Source organism: Sinohyriopsis cumingii, chromosome 11 (genome assembly GCF_028554795.1).
Source record: "Sinohyriopsis cumingii isolate HCF-2022 chromosome 11, ASM2855479v2, whole genome shotgun sequence".
NCBI lineage: Eukaryota > Metazoa > Mollusca > Bivalvia > Unionida > Unionidae > Sinohyriopsis > Sinohyriopsis cumingii.
In genome coordinates this window covers 12179114-12196945 of record NC_142971.1, presented here as the reverse complement: position 1 = coordinate 12196945, position 17832 = coordinate 12179114, and the positions used below count along the sequence as shown (strand labels likewise).

At 35.9% G+C, this 17832-nt stretch overlaps 1 protein-coding gene across 5 annotated transcripts in view; it reads left to right on the top strand.

Annotated features, from left to right (window-relative positions):
• Positions 1 to 17832, top strand: part of LOC149787615 (protein kinase C and casein kinase substrate in neurons protein 2-like) — a 149663-nt gene that overhangs the window by 46303 nt on the left and 85528 nt on the right. For all 5 annotated transcript variants that reach the window (XM_089973789.1, XM_089973791.1, XM_089973787.1 and 2 more), the window contains exons 3-4: positions 11921 to 12120; positions 14982 to 15119. In XM_089973789.1, the coding sequence (XP_089829915.1) occupies positions 11921 to 12120; positions 14982 to 15119 (338 nt within the window). The remainder of the gene's footprint in view (positions 1 to 11920; positions 12121 to 14981; positions 15120 to 17832) is intronic.

Here is a 17832-nt window from a genome sequence, read left to right as displayed (position 1 = left end):
CCATCCGATTGGGCAGTCTCCATAGACCTTAAGGATGCCTATTTACATGTCCCCATATTTCTGTTGCACCGCAAATATCTTCATTTTTGCCTGGACCAGGAAGTTGTCATTTCTGGGTTCTGCCATTCGGAATCTTTTCTGCATCCAGTCTTCACCAAGGTTATGGGAGCGTTAATGACCTACCTACAGGGAATATCAATTCTTCAGTATTTTGATGACTGGTTGATTTACCGTGTCCATGTTCAGTCCCCTCATCAGGATCTGTTCTGCTCTTGGTCCACCATGACTCATTTGGGTCTCCTACCAAACCTCAAGAAGTCGGAACTCGTTCCATCACAAGACTTTGTTTACATGGGGATGAACTTCCTCATGAACCAAAACTTGGTCTGGGTTCTCTTGCATCAGGTTGATTGAATCCTGGCTGTCCTAGAAACAGTACAAGCAAAAACTGTTTTATCTGCTCGCCTTTATCTTTCCCTACTTGGAAGCTTGAATGCCTCTGCCGAATTGGTCCCTTTAGGACGTCATCACATGTGTCCTCTACAAGATGGAAACCTCAGAGATTCTCTATCAACCCCGATCCTGCTAGGACCAGTTTTTCACCACCATTTGCTTTGTGGATGAATTGAGAGAGATTCCTGAAGGGGGGTTCCCATGCATGCACCCAATCCCTATTCCTGTCTGTTCACAAATGTGTACGATTCATGCGCTGGAGCTCATTTAGAGCTGGAGGGCATAATTCTCCATGGTTCCTGGGCTCAGGTTGAATTGTCCCTCCACATCAATAACCTAGAAATGAAAGCAGTATTTCTAGCATTGCAAGGGTACATTTACCTAATTAGGTGCCAATGTGTCAAGGTCTCTTCAGACAACATGTCTGTTGTGGCCTACCTAAGATGTCAAGGAGGCATACATGCCCCTTCTCTCTGCATGGATGTCTGGAACCATTTCATCTGGGCAGTCTCAGAGAATGTCACAGTCCGAGTTCGCAACATTCCGGGCAAGATGAACATATTAGCGGACAGGCTATCCAGAACAGACCAAGCCGTCATCACAGAATGGTCTCTTCACCACTCATTAACAGAGTTCCTGTTTTCCCTTTGGGGAAGACCTCTAATGGACCTGTCCTGGATCAGAAATCATGGTCAGTCAATGCATTCAGCTTCCATTGAGATTGCCTATTCACACATGTCCTCCCACCTTTCCGACTGCTACCACAAGTTCTGCAAAGAGTCTGAACTTCCACTGCTCGGATCATTCTCACTGCCTCATTGTGGTCCCAGTGACCATGGTTCAGCGATCTCCTAGACCTATTGATAGATCGACCCAGGTCTCTACCATGCAGGAGGGATTTCCTGTTACAACACCATGGATCCCTTCTCAACAGCCCATTCTCCACCAACACGTCTGGCTCATCTCAAACAATTTCTCCGCCAGAACAAGTTTTCAGACAGATTTACCAGTTGCATCATTAAAGCCAGGAGAGCACATTAGCACAACAGAGTGCAGGCATTTTTTGCAGGGTCTCATTGTTACAGCACAATGTTAATATATTTAATTACTCTGCTTTTAATCAGTATGATAACAGCCTACCCACCTTACTGACAAATTCAGCTAAGCAAAAGTGACAGGATAAGTAATTGCTGCAATTTAAAGGTAGGTTTTTTTAGTATTAAAATAGGCAAGCTTAATTGTAGAATTGACTGAATGATAGTGCAGTTGCCCCCTCCTTTACAAGGCCAATTTTCTTGTCATTGACAAGTTTGTATACAGAATTACCCCTCTAATGTGACATGCTGCCAATATATTAGTTCAAAAATTCTGTTAAAGGTTATAAAAAAAGGACCCCAAAAGATAAAAACAAGAAAATACAAACCATATCCCTCAAAAAGTCAAAGAGCTTTTTTTTTACCTTTTACAGAAAATTAGCATCAACTTCTATAAATCTGGTGCTTTGTGTTTTACATTTGTAGGGCTTCATACTTGCAAGTTTATGACTTTGTACTTAATTATCAAAATTCAGTTAGTATTGTACTACCATTTGGAAGGGTAAAATTCAAGGTTACAGCAAATATCATTTCTGGTGAAAGTAATCTGTTCTTATACTGAAGTGATCCCCACAATCACACAGTGCAATGAGGTAATTCAAATGAAAGTTCATGTCAGTTGAAATAACAAGTTTTGGAAAATGAAAATTTCCAGGTTTTTCCTGGTGATTTAGCAAATTAAACTGGGTGACTCGAATTGGTGGGTTATAGACCAGATGTTTCAAAAAAGCAAGTCCTGCTATTTGTGCTTGTATTGTCTTTCTTTCTCTCAGCATCCCAGGTGGCCTAGTGGTCAAAAGCACTAGCCTTTACTGATCACTGCCACCTCAAATCTGTTTGCTTGTGTTCAAGTCTTGGGTTCTGCCAATGTGGGTATGTGAGAAAGCAAGCCAGTAGCTTGAGCTTCTCTGGGTTGGTGGTTCTTCCTTGGATTGTGCTTGTTCTTCCACAACCAAATATACTGGTTGCCATATATAGCCTATCATGTACTGAAAAAGGGTTTTAAACCCACAACTCTCTCTCTCTCTCTCTCTCTCTCTCACAAATGCACTCTTTCATGAATATAGTCAATTCAAGATACTGTGGTCTAAATTGTATGCAGCCACTTCCTTTGGCATTTGTTGAAGAGACTTATACTTGGCAGTTCTTTTAAACAATATAAATAACAGCTGCTTTGTTTATTGTTTTTGGTTTACAAAAGATTTTTCACTGATTGTAATCACAAACAGTAAACACCCCTGCTTTAGCATAACAAAGGTATTTACTATGATAACAAAGTTATTTACTACCAGCTTTTTATCAGTATCTCCCTCTCTGTAAAAAAATAATCATTCTGATGAAGAGAATTATTTTTCATATCCAGTAAACTACAGTCTATAGTGCAATAGTTGAGGAATGTTGTAAACTATCCAGGTCAAGTGATGGCTATTCTCAAATTTCGACAGTGGATAATATGGTTTACATTTTGCAGCCATATGCATACAAATGTCCATCAGGGATTTCACTTCAGGTATTTATATTCTAGAGTTCAATGAAGGCTGTTTATATAGTGATTTTATGACCGAAGGTAACTTCGTGCCATACTGTCATGCAGCTGATTGCTGTATTCTGATTGGTAGCATGCAAGCTGTATGGACACTGAACTATTTAGAATGGTCTGCTCGAGGAAACTGACAAGGAAAAGATTTCATGACAGGGTCCCAGATAGTGGGTTGTCACATGGGCAGCCATTCCAAGCATCTCCACTCTGCTGATGAAATCATAATTGAGAGTGGCAAATCACATCACCAGGATGTCAGAAGAGAGACTACCAAAGAAGATTGTCTTTGGCGAGCTGATGGAGGAAAAGCAATCTCAGGATGGTCAGAAGAAACTCTTTCAAGATTCCCTCTAGTCATCCTTGAAATTTTCAGATGTTGACCCTACTCAACATCTGAAATGTACTCACAGAAGCCAAACCAGTTAGTGGTATCATCTTTGAACAACAGAAATTATTTTGGGGTTAGTTTGTTGAAGGTCAGAATCAAGGTTTCAAGAGTTTCTCAAAGGGATACATTTATACATCTAAACCATCCATGTATATATGTGCAGGTATCATGTACAGTTTTGATATGCTCCTCTTCAACCTACTTTTTATATTTGTTTATAAGTTGAGTCAAATTCAAACAACAAAGATCCTGATCAGCTGTAGCATAATGCACCTGCAGATCAGGGTCTGTTTTGTTTGTTCTACTGATTTACTCATATAAACTACATAAACCCAGATCTGCTGATGCATTATGCATCAGCAGATCTGGCTCTGTGCAATTTGCAGTGGGACTTGACTTATAAGTGAGTACAAACTGTATTTTATTGAATAGAAAAGTAGAACCACAATTGGAGAAATGTTTTAAAGACCTAAAGAGAGTGGTGTAGCTACTTGTATGCAGATATGCAGCTGCTTACATATAAATGCAGAATCATATTTGTTTTAGTTGAGGAAAATAGAGCATCTTTTTTGTTATTCCCTGCATATACATAGCAATCTAAATACCTCAGACTGTAGACTTTAATTATTCAAACGGCTCCACTCCTTGACTATCAATTGCGTGTACAGCTATTTCACTTGATTGTTGTTTAGAAATTTAAGGACTCACAGTACTAGTTCAGTTCCCATAGTAAACCTATGCAAAAACCATGATATTAAACATTGAATAACTTAAAATTTTTGAGTGCTTATGATCAAACCTATATTTATCAGCATAGATGAAACCTGGATGTCATCTTCTGTGTAGAGGAAAGGATATGAGCCAAGGCATTTTCTGGACCTGCATGTGTTTGAAACATGAGCTTTCAATTCCACAGCAGAGTCGGGTGCTAATTTTAGTAATGAGTGTTCCAAACCCAAGACTGTTAAAGGACTGAAATTCCAACAATATAACAATGTTACTATTTCTTTCTCTCACTTAAAACTAGGATAAGCTCTCAAAAGATTCTTTTTTCCAAAATATAACTTACATTATTAACCAATCCTGGTCAGCCAAACCCATATATACTCTATTGTATGTTCACCCATTTCCAGGCTGGTTCCCATTTTTTCATACCATTAGTACCATGTGTCCTTAAAGCTGTTTAATCATGTTGTGTGTGTTAAAAAATATATATACCACCAAAAATAAAAGAAATAACAAAAAATAATTCTGAAAATTGATTTGTGCATCTAATGGAGCCGGTTTTGGCCAGTATTTGAAGCACTTTGTATTATAATAATATATATGGTGTTTAAAAACAAACAAAAAATTGTAAAAAAATTGTTTTTACAAAAAATCCTGAAAATTTATTTGTGCATCTAATTGAGCTGGTTTTGCCCAGTACTTGAAGTACTTAGTACATTATATATACTAATCATTATACAATATATGTTTACAAAAAAAAATACCTATCCTAATTTTAAAACCAGTTCAATAGGAACCACACATTTATTTTTGGGTGTCTCTGGCAAAAGAACCACACAATTATTTTTGGGTGTCTCTGGCAATATATTGCGAGGGAAATGGGACCATCACTCATTTTGGAGAAAAATTTTGAGCAAAAAAAGAGAGAAACAATGAATACAAAACTTTGCAGTTTTCAATATTTCTTATCCTTACCACATTTTAGATGGTTATTTTTATGTTCATGCATTAAAAATTGTAATCTAATTTTTTTTGTAAAATTGTATTTTTAATCACAAAATTAAGTATTATTAAATTGAAGAATGTTCTGTAACATCGATTGATGAAAAATGTAGCACTTTAACACATTAACCCCTGGAGCTTTTTGTCATTTTTGCCTGAAAATCGAGTAGGAAAAACATTTTGAAAGCTATTTCTGAATAGACTTGAAAACACCAAATCTAGTTGTGTTAGAAACATAGTTTGTCATAGGCTATTTGACTCGTGCATGAGCAGAAGGGAAAAAGTTGGATTATTTTTTGCTAAACGGAGCCATTTTCTTTGTATGGAGACCACTCTTTATTCCAAATGCCCATCTTATCCTACTTTTTGCAAAGGCTCATCTGTCTGTTTGCAGTTCATACCGGTTTGCCTTATATCTGAGACCAAAAAGTCTAAAATCCGGAGACAAAATCGGAGTCTGACCATGGGCAAATTTTGGGTTAAAAAAAAAGTCGGGTCCAAAAAATGAGGTTTTTCTAATCTGTATTTTGTAGTGCAACTAGATATTCCAGAGTATTTAGTATCATTGTAGAGCTACATCTGTCTGCCTTTCTATAATACCATCCACTTTAGTGTATCTTGCATGACCATGACGCTACAGAGCTCGGCAGTAGGCTACTACCTCCTGCCCCGTTAAGTCATCGCTAGGGGTTAATGTGTTAACAGGTAAATGTTGCATATGATACTTGAATCAGTCACATGCTTATGTAAATGTTTCAAGTCATAAGTATTACACAGAATCATGTGACATGCTTGTGCATGTAAGAATGTGCATGTAAGAAAGTCACAGAGTCAGATGTTGGGAAATACTAACGATGTTTTCATGCTAATTACTAATATTGATCACTGAGAAAATCAAATTGATATAGAATTAAAATCTTTAAAAAACTGGCATGAAGTATCAGAAACTTTTTTATTTCTACCCCACAAAACAAATTTTGAAGTATAAGTTAAATGTACTCTGCTGTCTGGCATTTCTGCGCACCTAAGGTTTTCGTTTCCAGTATTGAAGCAAAACGCATACTGAATTCGAGCGATTGACAAAAATAAAATACAGCAGTACTTACCATTTGAAAAGATGCAATTGTCACCAGAATATTTTGTTCAAAATAATATTAATTTTGGACACAGGGGATACCACCACCCTGTTTTCCTGACTCGCGATATGTCGGCCTATTCTGTGCATAGCTTTGAAAAGATGTAATGTTTATCCATCTTGCTATGGAAATGAAATATATTATTTTGGACTGTTTCTGTCAGCAGTTCAGTCGAATAATTAGGTCAGGCTTATAGCTAGTTTTATAGTATTCAACGTAAAAATGCCAATAAATGGCAAGAGATATTAAGCAAAGAAAACTGATCTTGTTAAAAAGTTAGTAAAGTTCAACATTTTATGAAAAATAAGCTATTACGTGGAAGAAAAACAACAATGAATAGGATGTAATGTGTTTACAATGTCTTGTTGATGGGGAAAAATGACTACAGAATTTAGAAACAGACTATACGCCAGGGAACTTGTTGAGAATTTATGTTCTAGCGGCAAGTAGACACGTTTGGTAGCAGACGATTTTGTATGTGTGAGACACCTTGCAAAATTGGAAACTTGGATTAATATACAGTTTTGTTTTAAGGTACACATTTCCATCTTTTATATAATGTATTTATTTGCATGATTCTAAAAGCTGCATAGTAAGTCAGATTTTCTGGGTTACACGTTCAAGCAGGTCATGGAGTGGTCTTCACGTTGCCATTTAAAAATCACATTTTTATGTGCATTTCGAGTCTAAATGTGGGATATTTCTGTACACTTTATGAATATCACTTTTCTTAATGTACGATTCTTCTTTCTGGATACAAAATGGATTTTTGACCCAAAATAGCACATGATCAAATGTTTACAGAAATGACATATCGTTGTGCAGAATTACCCAACGCGCAGAATAAGCCGACATGGTGGTACATTAAATAGCCGAAGTCCACACAAACTGTATTGTAATTACATGACATTTGTAGCAAGGGGTAATAGTTTCAATTTAACAACTGGAACTTACCTTGCAAGGATGAATCAAGCAAAATACAGTAGTCATCAAGTTCTAGTTTTTATTTCCTATGGAAAACTTGCATTAAAATTTACTTGCCCAAGAAATATAATCAGTTGTGCAGGATATGGAATATTCATCCCACATTTTTGTGTTATATTTGATCAGTTCTACAAGTATGGTCCTGGCTTTTAAAAAGTTGGCGCCAAAAAATATCGCCATCCTCAGTGTTGCCAGAACAAGTAGTGAATATTTTTCCAAGTCTATTAATGTAATAGGCAATGAAAATTGAAAAAGATGGGATAGTTATTACTTTATTAACAACAAGCAATACAGCTATAATATTACAAAATAAATCATTGCATGACTGTTTTGCACTATTAAAATGTTACAGAATGTCACATGATGATCAGTTGTGATTGTAGTAAGCCGCAAGAAAGTGTTCATCATGGCACTGATAATACCATTTTTACTTTTCGCAATTTCTGTGGTCTTTGCATCCTGCATCACTGTTATATCAAATGTAAAATATCTACTTTCCAGACATCTACAGTGTCTTGCTCATTTTTTTAAATGGAAACATCAAGTATCAAGCCAATCTATATTATGTATATTAATTTCCAAATAATAGTTTTGTAAGGAACTTTAGTTAATGACAGTTTAACACTAAAACCCTATGGTCATACTTTGCAATGTAAGATCAGTGACGTATATTACGATCCTCGATTTCATGCATTCAGTAATTAAAGGCTACCTCCCCCTTTTTATGGCTAGCTTCACAAAGTACATCTCCGTCAACCAGGAGTTCAGAAATTTATTTTTGCTGCGCTTGACATGCTTTGCTTATAGTGACTTGCCTCCTAAATCCCAAGAATGATCACTAAATGCTGTAGAATTTTTCTTGACAAGCAAACTATGATCTCCATTCCTACCAGTGAAACTTACACGAGTCAACACCTGGCATTACTGTATATATAAGCATTAATTACCATCATTAAATTAAAAGAAGGAGTGAAGAAACATATCACAATGGCCATATGTGCCTCTCAAAAAATTGATATTAAGTCAACAGTGTTATATGCATATACTAGTTAACAATAAGGAAATAAAGTGGGAAATAGTTATCACATGTATGGTGGCCTGAGACAACATATGAACTGTTAACATAAATTCACACCTATCTTAGACATTGTTAGTTATAACAAAAAAGGGCATGTCTATTTGTTAATCAATTGCTAGTGCTTTCACTCACTGTAGAACATGCGGTTTCTTTGAAGTATGTAGAAGAGGCTCAAGTCTAACCTTCATCTATTTTACAGAATATGAAATCGGGGCACGTGGGTGTGGGGCAAATAACGCACTCCACATGGAGAAACTGCATGTCCTTTTTGAGAATTTCATGTGTATTGAACCTGAAAATACGGAGAATATTTAGTGAAAACGATGCTTAAATATGACGCAAAAAACTTCCAGATAGTAGGTCCCAATCTGCGTGTTTTCAGATTTAATCTCCTGACTTGGCTTTTAAAAAGATTTATTTTTTTGATGATATGCTAGAATAACTGATCGGTATTAATTGAATTTATTCAAAGACTATTTCAATTCTTTGGAAATTAATTCTTTCTGTACATTTGAAACTTCAACACAGAAGGGGCATTTTTCATTGGAACTGTTGGAATTTATAGGACTTTTAAGAAATAGGAATTCATTCACTATGCTGTAAGTTAATTCTTTCACTCCTGTATTTTGAGAAATAAATTATTTTCAGTTATACAAAACTTTGTTTGCTTTTCTATTTCTTATTGCATAGTTTATGTCCCTGCAGTTGTAACATGGGATTGACAGCAAAAGTAAAAGATCAATGAGCAAAATTAACATATATTACTTACCCCACATCGATTCATCTTTCATGACACACTCTTTCTTCACAATATCACAACCGGTTGTAAATGAATTGATGACTTGTGCCTTGATAAATATATCACAGAACATCTGCTTAACTTTGTATCATAGCCACGGACACCCAAGTTTCCAGCAGTCGGGAAATTTTCAGGAACTTTTGACTCATTCATTATGATGTGGTGTTGCACTTGAAACATTACTACCATCACTACATGTAGATGATGCTGGACTGCCAGGTATAACAGACATCAGGTTCAGTGACTGTGTTGTCTGATGAATTTGTACTAAATCCAAATGCTGTTAATTTTATTAACTTATTCTTAGGATGAGATGATGAACATGTAACATCTAACTTACCGATGATAATGTTGTATTATTGACAGTATATAATTCTGATTGAGATTTTGTCCATTTGCTTTGTATTTAGACACAGCAATCTGTACTTCAGAGGTAATCAGTTTTCTCTAAAGTTTCAGCAAAACTATTTCATTGCCATATTTAAAAAAAACAACAAAAGGATTAGCCGTCGTTCAGTTAATTGTAGTTGTTTCTGTTCGCATCTTCAGAGGTCAGTCGATTGTAGGTATAGTCCGGGAGCATGATTGAATATATCACAGCATACAGTACTCAGGCCAGATGTCAACATAAGCAGATTATGGTGTAACAAGCAGCACTCTAAAGATGGGTTTGTCAATATGATCAAAAGATTTGTTTATGTAAGAGATAGATTACAGTAAATTGTGTATCCAAGTTTCTGGCTTCCTTTTGTGGTCCCTTTGAATTTCTCCACTCCAAATCCGTTATTTGTGTACAAATGAAACAGCAAAAAAGGATCTCGCCAAAAAATTGCCCAGTGGTATATTTTGTTGCCAATAAGGAATACAAATGGCAATTTTGCGACATTGGTGAAGCCCAGGATAATCCCTGGGTGTAGTAGAAGTGAAGGGCCAGGACTTTATTTACATTTAACTTGGACTTTTTCAGTGGCAGTTCTTGATTCTGATATTGTTCCAACTTACTGTTTTTGCTTTCCTCAGGTCCCTCTTTAGAAAATGATATTCTAATATTTTTTTGTTTGTGGACAATTAAAAATTGCAACAGTTTCAGCAGGAAATTGGAGCTCTGGTAGCTTGATAGCAAATCAAACTGACAATCCTAGGGATATATGTTAAGAACTCGTGTGTGTGTGTGTGTGAGATTTGGATTTTTAACGTAGCTTTAACAATTTTTCAATCATATCGCTACAATATCTGCACTGTGGCAGTTTCTAGTGATGCCTAGCACTGGGGCATCATGTCACAGACATGTAGCATGATGTCCCACCCAGTCACATTATCCTGACACCAGGCCGACCAGTTCTAACACTAACCTCTTAATGCTGAGTGCCTAGCAAGACAGATGTTAGTACCAATTTTGTATGCCTTTGGTATGACTCGGCTGGGGATCAATGCCACAACCTCCCACATCCAAGGCGGATGCTCTGACCACTAGGCCACCGGAGTTTAGAACCTACGAAGGCCAGACTGAGTGAGCTGCCTCAGTGTGAATTAGGGAAAGGAACAGAGATCCAATTTTCTTGGCAAAAATATAGTCACTTAAAGTTCTGTAAGTGCTGTTAAAACCAGTACGCCAATCGACTTATAAAGTTATTACATGTTTTAGCTTAAAAGTCCAAATGCCAGCTTATTGTTTTCTCTGGGAAATAGAAATAAATATGATGGAAATTAGTTTCTCTCAACTTCTTAAAAGTCTAACCATTTTAAAAAAGCCACAATGGATCAGGAGTTGTCATTTTAAGCATCCTTTTTCTTCCAAATTAAAGTGTAGGTTTGTGAAATAATGGCATATCCTTTTGTCCATTGACACTCATTGTTCAGACTTGTTTTTTAATTGTTTGCCTGTCAGACACTGCAAATCCGCTATGCTATAATTGATATACTTTTCATTCTCTGACATTTTGATAATTTGTAAATCTCCAAGTAGTAAGTCATCTTGGAATTTTGATGTAATGCAAGATCATTATTTTCAAGTATTATGTAAATGGCCTACTTGCATTCACAAGTTGATAAACGTAAATTACTGAAGTGGGTGATAACAGGCGCACTTGGGCCTCATATTTTTGTGTGTCCTTATCATTAATAACTTTTAATCCAGTACTTATTTTGAAAGTTTATTTATGCTGAGCAATAGAATTGAACTGCATATTATATAAATATGGTTGATTAATGAAAATCTTGATAAGAGATTCAGGACAAAATCTAATAGATAATTTGTTGTACTAATCAATTAATTAGAAAGTCAGAAGAGCCAAGTTAATGTCAGTTGTTTCTTTCCAAGGCCCACATACACTTATTTTCTATACATATATGTGCTCTTTAACCAAATTGCAGCATGTTTGACTTGGATAGATCATTTTCCTGTTTTTTTAAAAAAAAAATTAAAATGCAAATGGGTTTCAATTGTTGGTGATCTGCATTTGAGGACAACAGGTGTTGAAATTGTTTCTCAACCCAAGCATGCATTGGCCTCAGTCTGGTCATAACAGATAGTTCCAGAATAATTCAGATTTCCCAAAATTCTTCATCTGCAACTAACACTCACAAATGATGGATCCATTGCAAATCACCAGTAAAGGAAACTTGTTTGTCTTTGTGAAAATGTGGAGGTTATGGGGCATTTATTTGAGGTCAGACCTGTACTTTAAGGACTACAGTTAAGTATAATTGTGTTATTGTAGGTCCAGAATATGCTTCTACACAGAACATGTGGCGAGGAGTTCTTAGCGAGGCTGACCGAATGGCGGCTCTGCACACAGAAGTAGCTGAGAAACTGATGTCAACAGTTCATGCCTCAATCAAAACCTGGCAGAAAGAGAACTATCATAAGTCCATGATGCATTTCAAAGAGACAAAAGAATTTGAGGATGGATTCCGAAAGGTAAGATATATGTACCATATGGCACAGGATGGATTTAAATATACTGTAAATTCAGTAGTTTTCATGGGTACAGATTTTCGTGTTATTCATGGTTTCTACAAAGTCACAAATACAAAGTTGCAATAAGCAAGATTTAAGAACTGGTGAAAATTTCAATGACATCCATGAAAATAAGTGATGATAATGATGCAAATTATATTCATTTACCTGTGGGATGCAATGGGTTCCATAACAGCTTAGTCCTGTATCAGAAATGGACTTGTCGAAATTCTATGACCAACATGTCAGATTACAATATTTTTTTTAAAGATATGTTAAAAATCCAAACCACACACACACACACACACACACACACACACACTAAATTAAATAATTTTATCTTTATTTCAAGATGTTCACCTGAAATTCACAGTGCTACAGACATGGATATTATTTGCAATGCTGAGCCAAGTGAACTATACCACTTTATTGCTTTTCATTTTCTGACACAGCTTTTGGTCTTGGAAGGCAGTCCTCATACATCTTACCAAAAGTCGTGATTGCTTTTTAACAGCACCTAATAATGGTGATAGAGGCATGGATAAAAAATGTTCAGATATTAATATACTGTACATATCAGATTCCTGCGATGTCTTTGTTTTTATTGTGGATCGAGCAATGCCAGATATCGTGTAACTTTGAAAATATAAAAATGGCTGTTAAAGTGTAGATGCTTTAACAAGTATTTGTAAATGTCATGGCTTGTCTGTTTTATGCCTCAGAATAATTTAATAATTTTTCACAAAGCTGGCATGTTGCTTAGGAATTTTAATATAGTAGAATGGTGTTTTTTGCCGATCCCGCATTAGTGGGAAGTGAGGCATAGCAATTATTTTTCATTTAGCTGTACAGATGTCAACAGTTGCTTATTGGTTAGTTTTTCTTATACAGTATTTCTTATACATGTATTTTCTAACCTCTTATGGAGTCTCGTTATACTTGGCATAAATCATTTTGAAGCTAAGACATTCTACAGCTTGATTGCTTGGCCCTTTTATCTTGGGGTCAAGGACACATAAATTTTTTTCTTTCATTTGCTTATATTTCCTAAACCTCTTGCTAGAATAATATATTTGGAGTGAACCATTATGCAGCTGAGACAGTTCATTTTGTCTGACATATCTGCTTTCTCACTTGACCTTGGAGTCAAGGTCACACAGAAAATTTGCATTGGACTTTGGGGTAGTTTTTTTCTTCATTTTTTCTGTTTCCCAAACCCCTTGATTGGTTATTTTCATTGTGAGGCCAAGAAAATTTATTCACAGACCTGATCACCTGCCCATTAGACCTTGGGGTCAGGATAACGGTCATAGAAAATTTCCTTAAGGTGTTGATTACTTTTGTATCATTTGATAATCTTTCCTAAACCTCTTAATGGATTTTACATAATTTGAAGGAATCAATATGAATCTAGACAATTTATTCTGGAACATGCTGATGCAACATTTCGACCTTTGGGGTTAAGGTCACACACTTTACAAGAATGCTTTGATGAATGGGCTCGACATGCAGGAACTACCCATTATGTATCATTTTATAAATCTAAATCAAATTTTCAACAGTTTGAGTAAAGTTGTGATGATTCATCAGGCATAACCCATATACTCATGCCATAGTTGGCCATTTTACCAGCCAGAAATTTGTTGAAGTGCATTATCCCATTTTTCAGTGTCTGTTTCAAATCCATCTTACCTTTATATATAAATACTAGATTAGTAAGTTGTAGACATGAAAGTGATCCAGTGTTTAGTAGAGATAGAATGAAAGCCTAGACCTGTTGATAGTTGAAGCACCTGGAATAGTCTAATCAAACTGGCCTTGATAATAGCTGGTTCTGTTTCAGAACACTTGTTTGATGAGATAGTATCCCAGAATCAGCCAATAGAAACAGCTGTTGCATGTGCATTATGTCACATGACATAGTACTTGCAAAACTGTGCTAAAGAGTTGATTTTTACATAACTGTGGAATGGTTGTTGTTGTTGTTGTAGTAGGGTTTAACGCCATTTTTCAGCACATGATAGGCTATACATGGCGGCCAGTATTAATGGTGGAGGAAGAACCCGGGAAAACCCCAGAAAGAACCACCGACCCACGAGAAGCTACTGGCAAGCTTTCTCACATACCCACATTAGCCGAATCCGAGACTCGAACCCACACAGACAGAGGTGAGATGACAGTGATCCGTAACGGAAAGCGCTTTAGACCACTCAGCCACTTGGGGCTCAAAGTGGAATGGTTGAGACAGGAAATTCTGAAATTACTCAACTGGTAGGATATTTATTGATTGAAAGAAATAGAAAAGGATTTAAAATAAAAATGTATATGGTACTGTTTTGGGTGAATAATTATTGGGTTTTACTTGAAGACGCTACAGTGCTGGTTTGGTCAGTGCTATTGAAAAATGAATATCCTGGTGGGGGGTGGAATTATGTATTGTTTGCAGTGATCTTCATTATGGAAGAAGAGAGAGATGTGAATGCTAAGTTATTGGAAAAGCTGGATTTTGGGCTTGAAGATGGTTAAATTCAATTTTGGCCTCACCCCTCGATCTGGCTGGTAGCATAGGCAGTCCAGCCTTTTTCGGCTTTCATCATTCTTCCAGTCTTAAATTTACTTAAAAATTTGTATAAGTGTCATGTTAATGCCAATCAGACTCCTGCAGGCACATGATGCAGTGTGCCAATGTCTGTGTTTTGTTTAAGGTCGTATTGTTATTCAAATGTTCGATAAATTTTCAGAAATGCAGTGTTTTCTGTTGTACAAGGTGTTGATGTTACCTTGAAGTAGTGCACTATGCAATAACTTTCATTTTCTTCTAGGCACAGAAGCCATGGGAGAAGAAGTACACAAAGGTTTTAGCAACTAGGAAAGAATATCATACAGCATGTAGACAGGAGAAGAGCACAGCAAACCAGGAGAACAATGCTAGAGGAGACGGTTCTTTTTCACCTGACCAGGTAAGCTTTATCCACGCTAATTATCCAGGTGTTCTGTTTAGCTCACCTGAATGAAACAATGTGGAGAATTTTGGTAGTGACCAGCAACTCTTATCTTCTTTAAAATTGGATAGCCAAAATTTGTTGCCAGAAATTCAGAAAGTTAGATTCAGTGTCAGTAAGCTTGCTTTCATTGGAAACTTGTAAAGTTAGATCCAAGACCTGCATTGAATGGATAGTTATCATTTGGAGAGTAAGTTAGAGGACAAAATTTTACAATTCTGATAAAGATTTTAAAATGTTTACAAACATGTTAATGATAGTAAAGCTTTGAATCTGTCATACATTTCTGAAATCTTTTACTTGTTTGACTATTTTGGACTTATTTTTGTCTCTCATGTTAGCAAGTAGTAGAAAAATTTGAGTTAATCTGGAAAGTTTTAAACAGAAGCATTACACCTTTGATGTTATGATCATGTCACTACTGTTGTTAGCACTAACATCGTGTACAGTTTTTGCATCAAGCTTGGTTCACACTGACTCAGATTTTAGGAAAAATTGACTTATCTACACCACACATTAGGCTGAAGTGGTGGGAAAATAGGAAGAAATGAGTGCACAAAGGTAAAATTTTAGAATGTTCAAAACAATGATTTGAAACAGCTCTTTAACACAATCTTTGAGCCCAATAATTTATGCAAATATTCAAATTTTTCTTTCTTTCTTTGAGAATAATTTTGGTATGATTCCGTTTTTGCCAAAGATGGTAACCTCAGAAATAGGTCACCATCGAATACTAGTGAACAATATATTGAGGTGCAAGTCCTTTCATCTTTTCAGAGGATGATATATAAAATGGTTTACCATTACTAGCATTCTTTCAGTAAACCTCAGCAGAGTAATAATTTGCTTGTCAATTGGCTTCTTACTCTATTGTGATGGTTGATGTATGAATCTTTGGCAGGAGTCACATAAATAATTATCATGCTGATATAACAGTTGATATGAAGGCTTGAAAATACTTCATTTAAACCCATTTACATTGCTCATTGAACAAAAAAAAGACACAAAAGTTGTTATTGTATTCAGAATTATTAAAGCATTCTGTGGCCAGAAACAGGAAAGGTGAGGATGAAGGTTTCAGCTGTAGAAACGGCAAAGTCAACTTTGCTTTTTCTCTGTATTTGGGTGATAAGACTGGCAGTGGAGTGACTCGTTTGCCAGAATTGACACCCTAGCATGGACCTTGATCAATGCCCATGTATCCAGACTATTTGTATCAGCCATCATTGAGATTGAAAAGTGTCATTGCAAGGGAAACTAAACCCAGGAATTACTGTATTTATTCTTGATACATGAATTATTAACTGACTGGGCATATATTTATCCTACATTTTTTTATCAAGGCATATTGTGTAGCTCTTATCTGTCCATCCAAAAATCACATCTTGTTAGGTTTTACATTTAGGGTCATTTTTAAGGCACTGTGTCCATCTGCGTTGAACAGAATCCTTCCTCAGTTGTATGATTTTGCATCTCTGTGTTGGTGACCCCAATTGCATGCATTCCAACCATTACACTTTTGGCATAATCATTATGTTTTATTTCATCAAATTCTGTTTTACACTTGCCAGTATATGGATTAAGCCTTTTTGGTATATTAAAAAAAAATAAAAAATAAAGCAGTAAAAGCTTGTATTTGTCATTTTTATTATCATCTCTTTAATTCCACTTGTATAAATTTGAGAATATTTTTAAAAAGATGACTACTGTTTAAGAATAGCATAAGAGTACTTTCCTTATTTCTATTTATAGCAACTGTATATGACTCATTTCCAAGAAAACAGATGGGCTTATTCAGATATAAACTTTGCCTCACAGATTCATTACATTGATGAGAATGGACCAGTCTATAACTTTAAAGAAAATGGCAATGATGTTTAGCAAAACACTTTCCAGTATGAGTTGTGACTGTTAGAAGACAGAAAATGTTAGAGCAAATGGTTCTTAACAAACTGCAAAAGAGAATAGTGTAGAACATTACTTTGAGCACATGACCATGCTCATTGCAGAATTCCAGTTCACTATCATTCAGTGAAAGTTATATTTGTAGACTAGTTCAGGGGAGTGCTGAATGTTAATAATTTTTCAGTATATTTTGTATTTGTATTCTATATGGATTTTGTCTTTGAGACAAAAATTTTGACCAGCTGCAGAACCAGGTTAGTAGCCCAAATAAATGTATCTTTTGCGTATGTGTTGTATTTCTGGCATGTAATATATAGATTACACTTTTTACACCTGAATTACACTTTTTTGCTACTTATAATAGCAATATTTATGCTTATGCCTCTCACAGAGTTGGCATGTATGCAATTGTGTTACCTAGAAGCCTTCCTCTTTACATGTGGTTTTTCACAGTGTCAGTGTACCCTATTGTGTTAACCAGAATCCTTACTAGGTGATATGATTTGGTATCAGAGATCTCGGAAACGCTTAATTACGCGTATTCGGACACAAATTTTTGATCTGGGATGCAGAAGATCACCCATGCAGGATTCCTCAGTATGCACTTTTTTTGTTGCAGACAGAAAAGTTTCGCGGCACAATAAATATGTTCTAATCATTATGAAAAATGAAACAATAATTTTATTTAAGTTTGTTGCTGACTTCCTTTGAACAAAGGTCGTTGGCTTGCTTTGGGGAAGATGCATGTATTACTGAAGGTGCCACT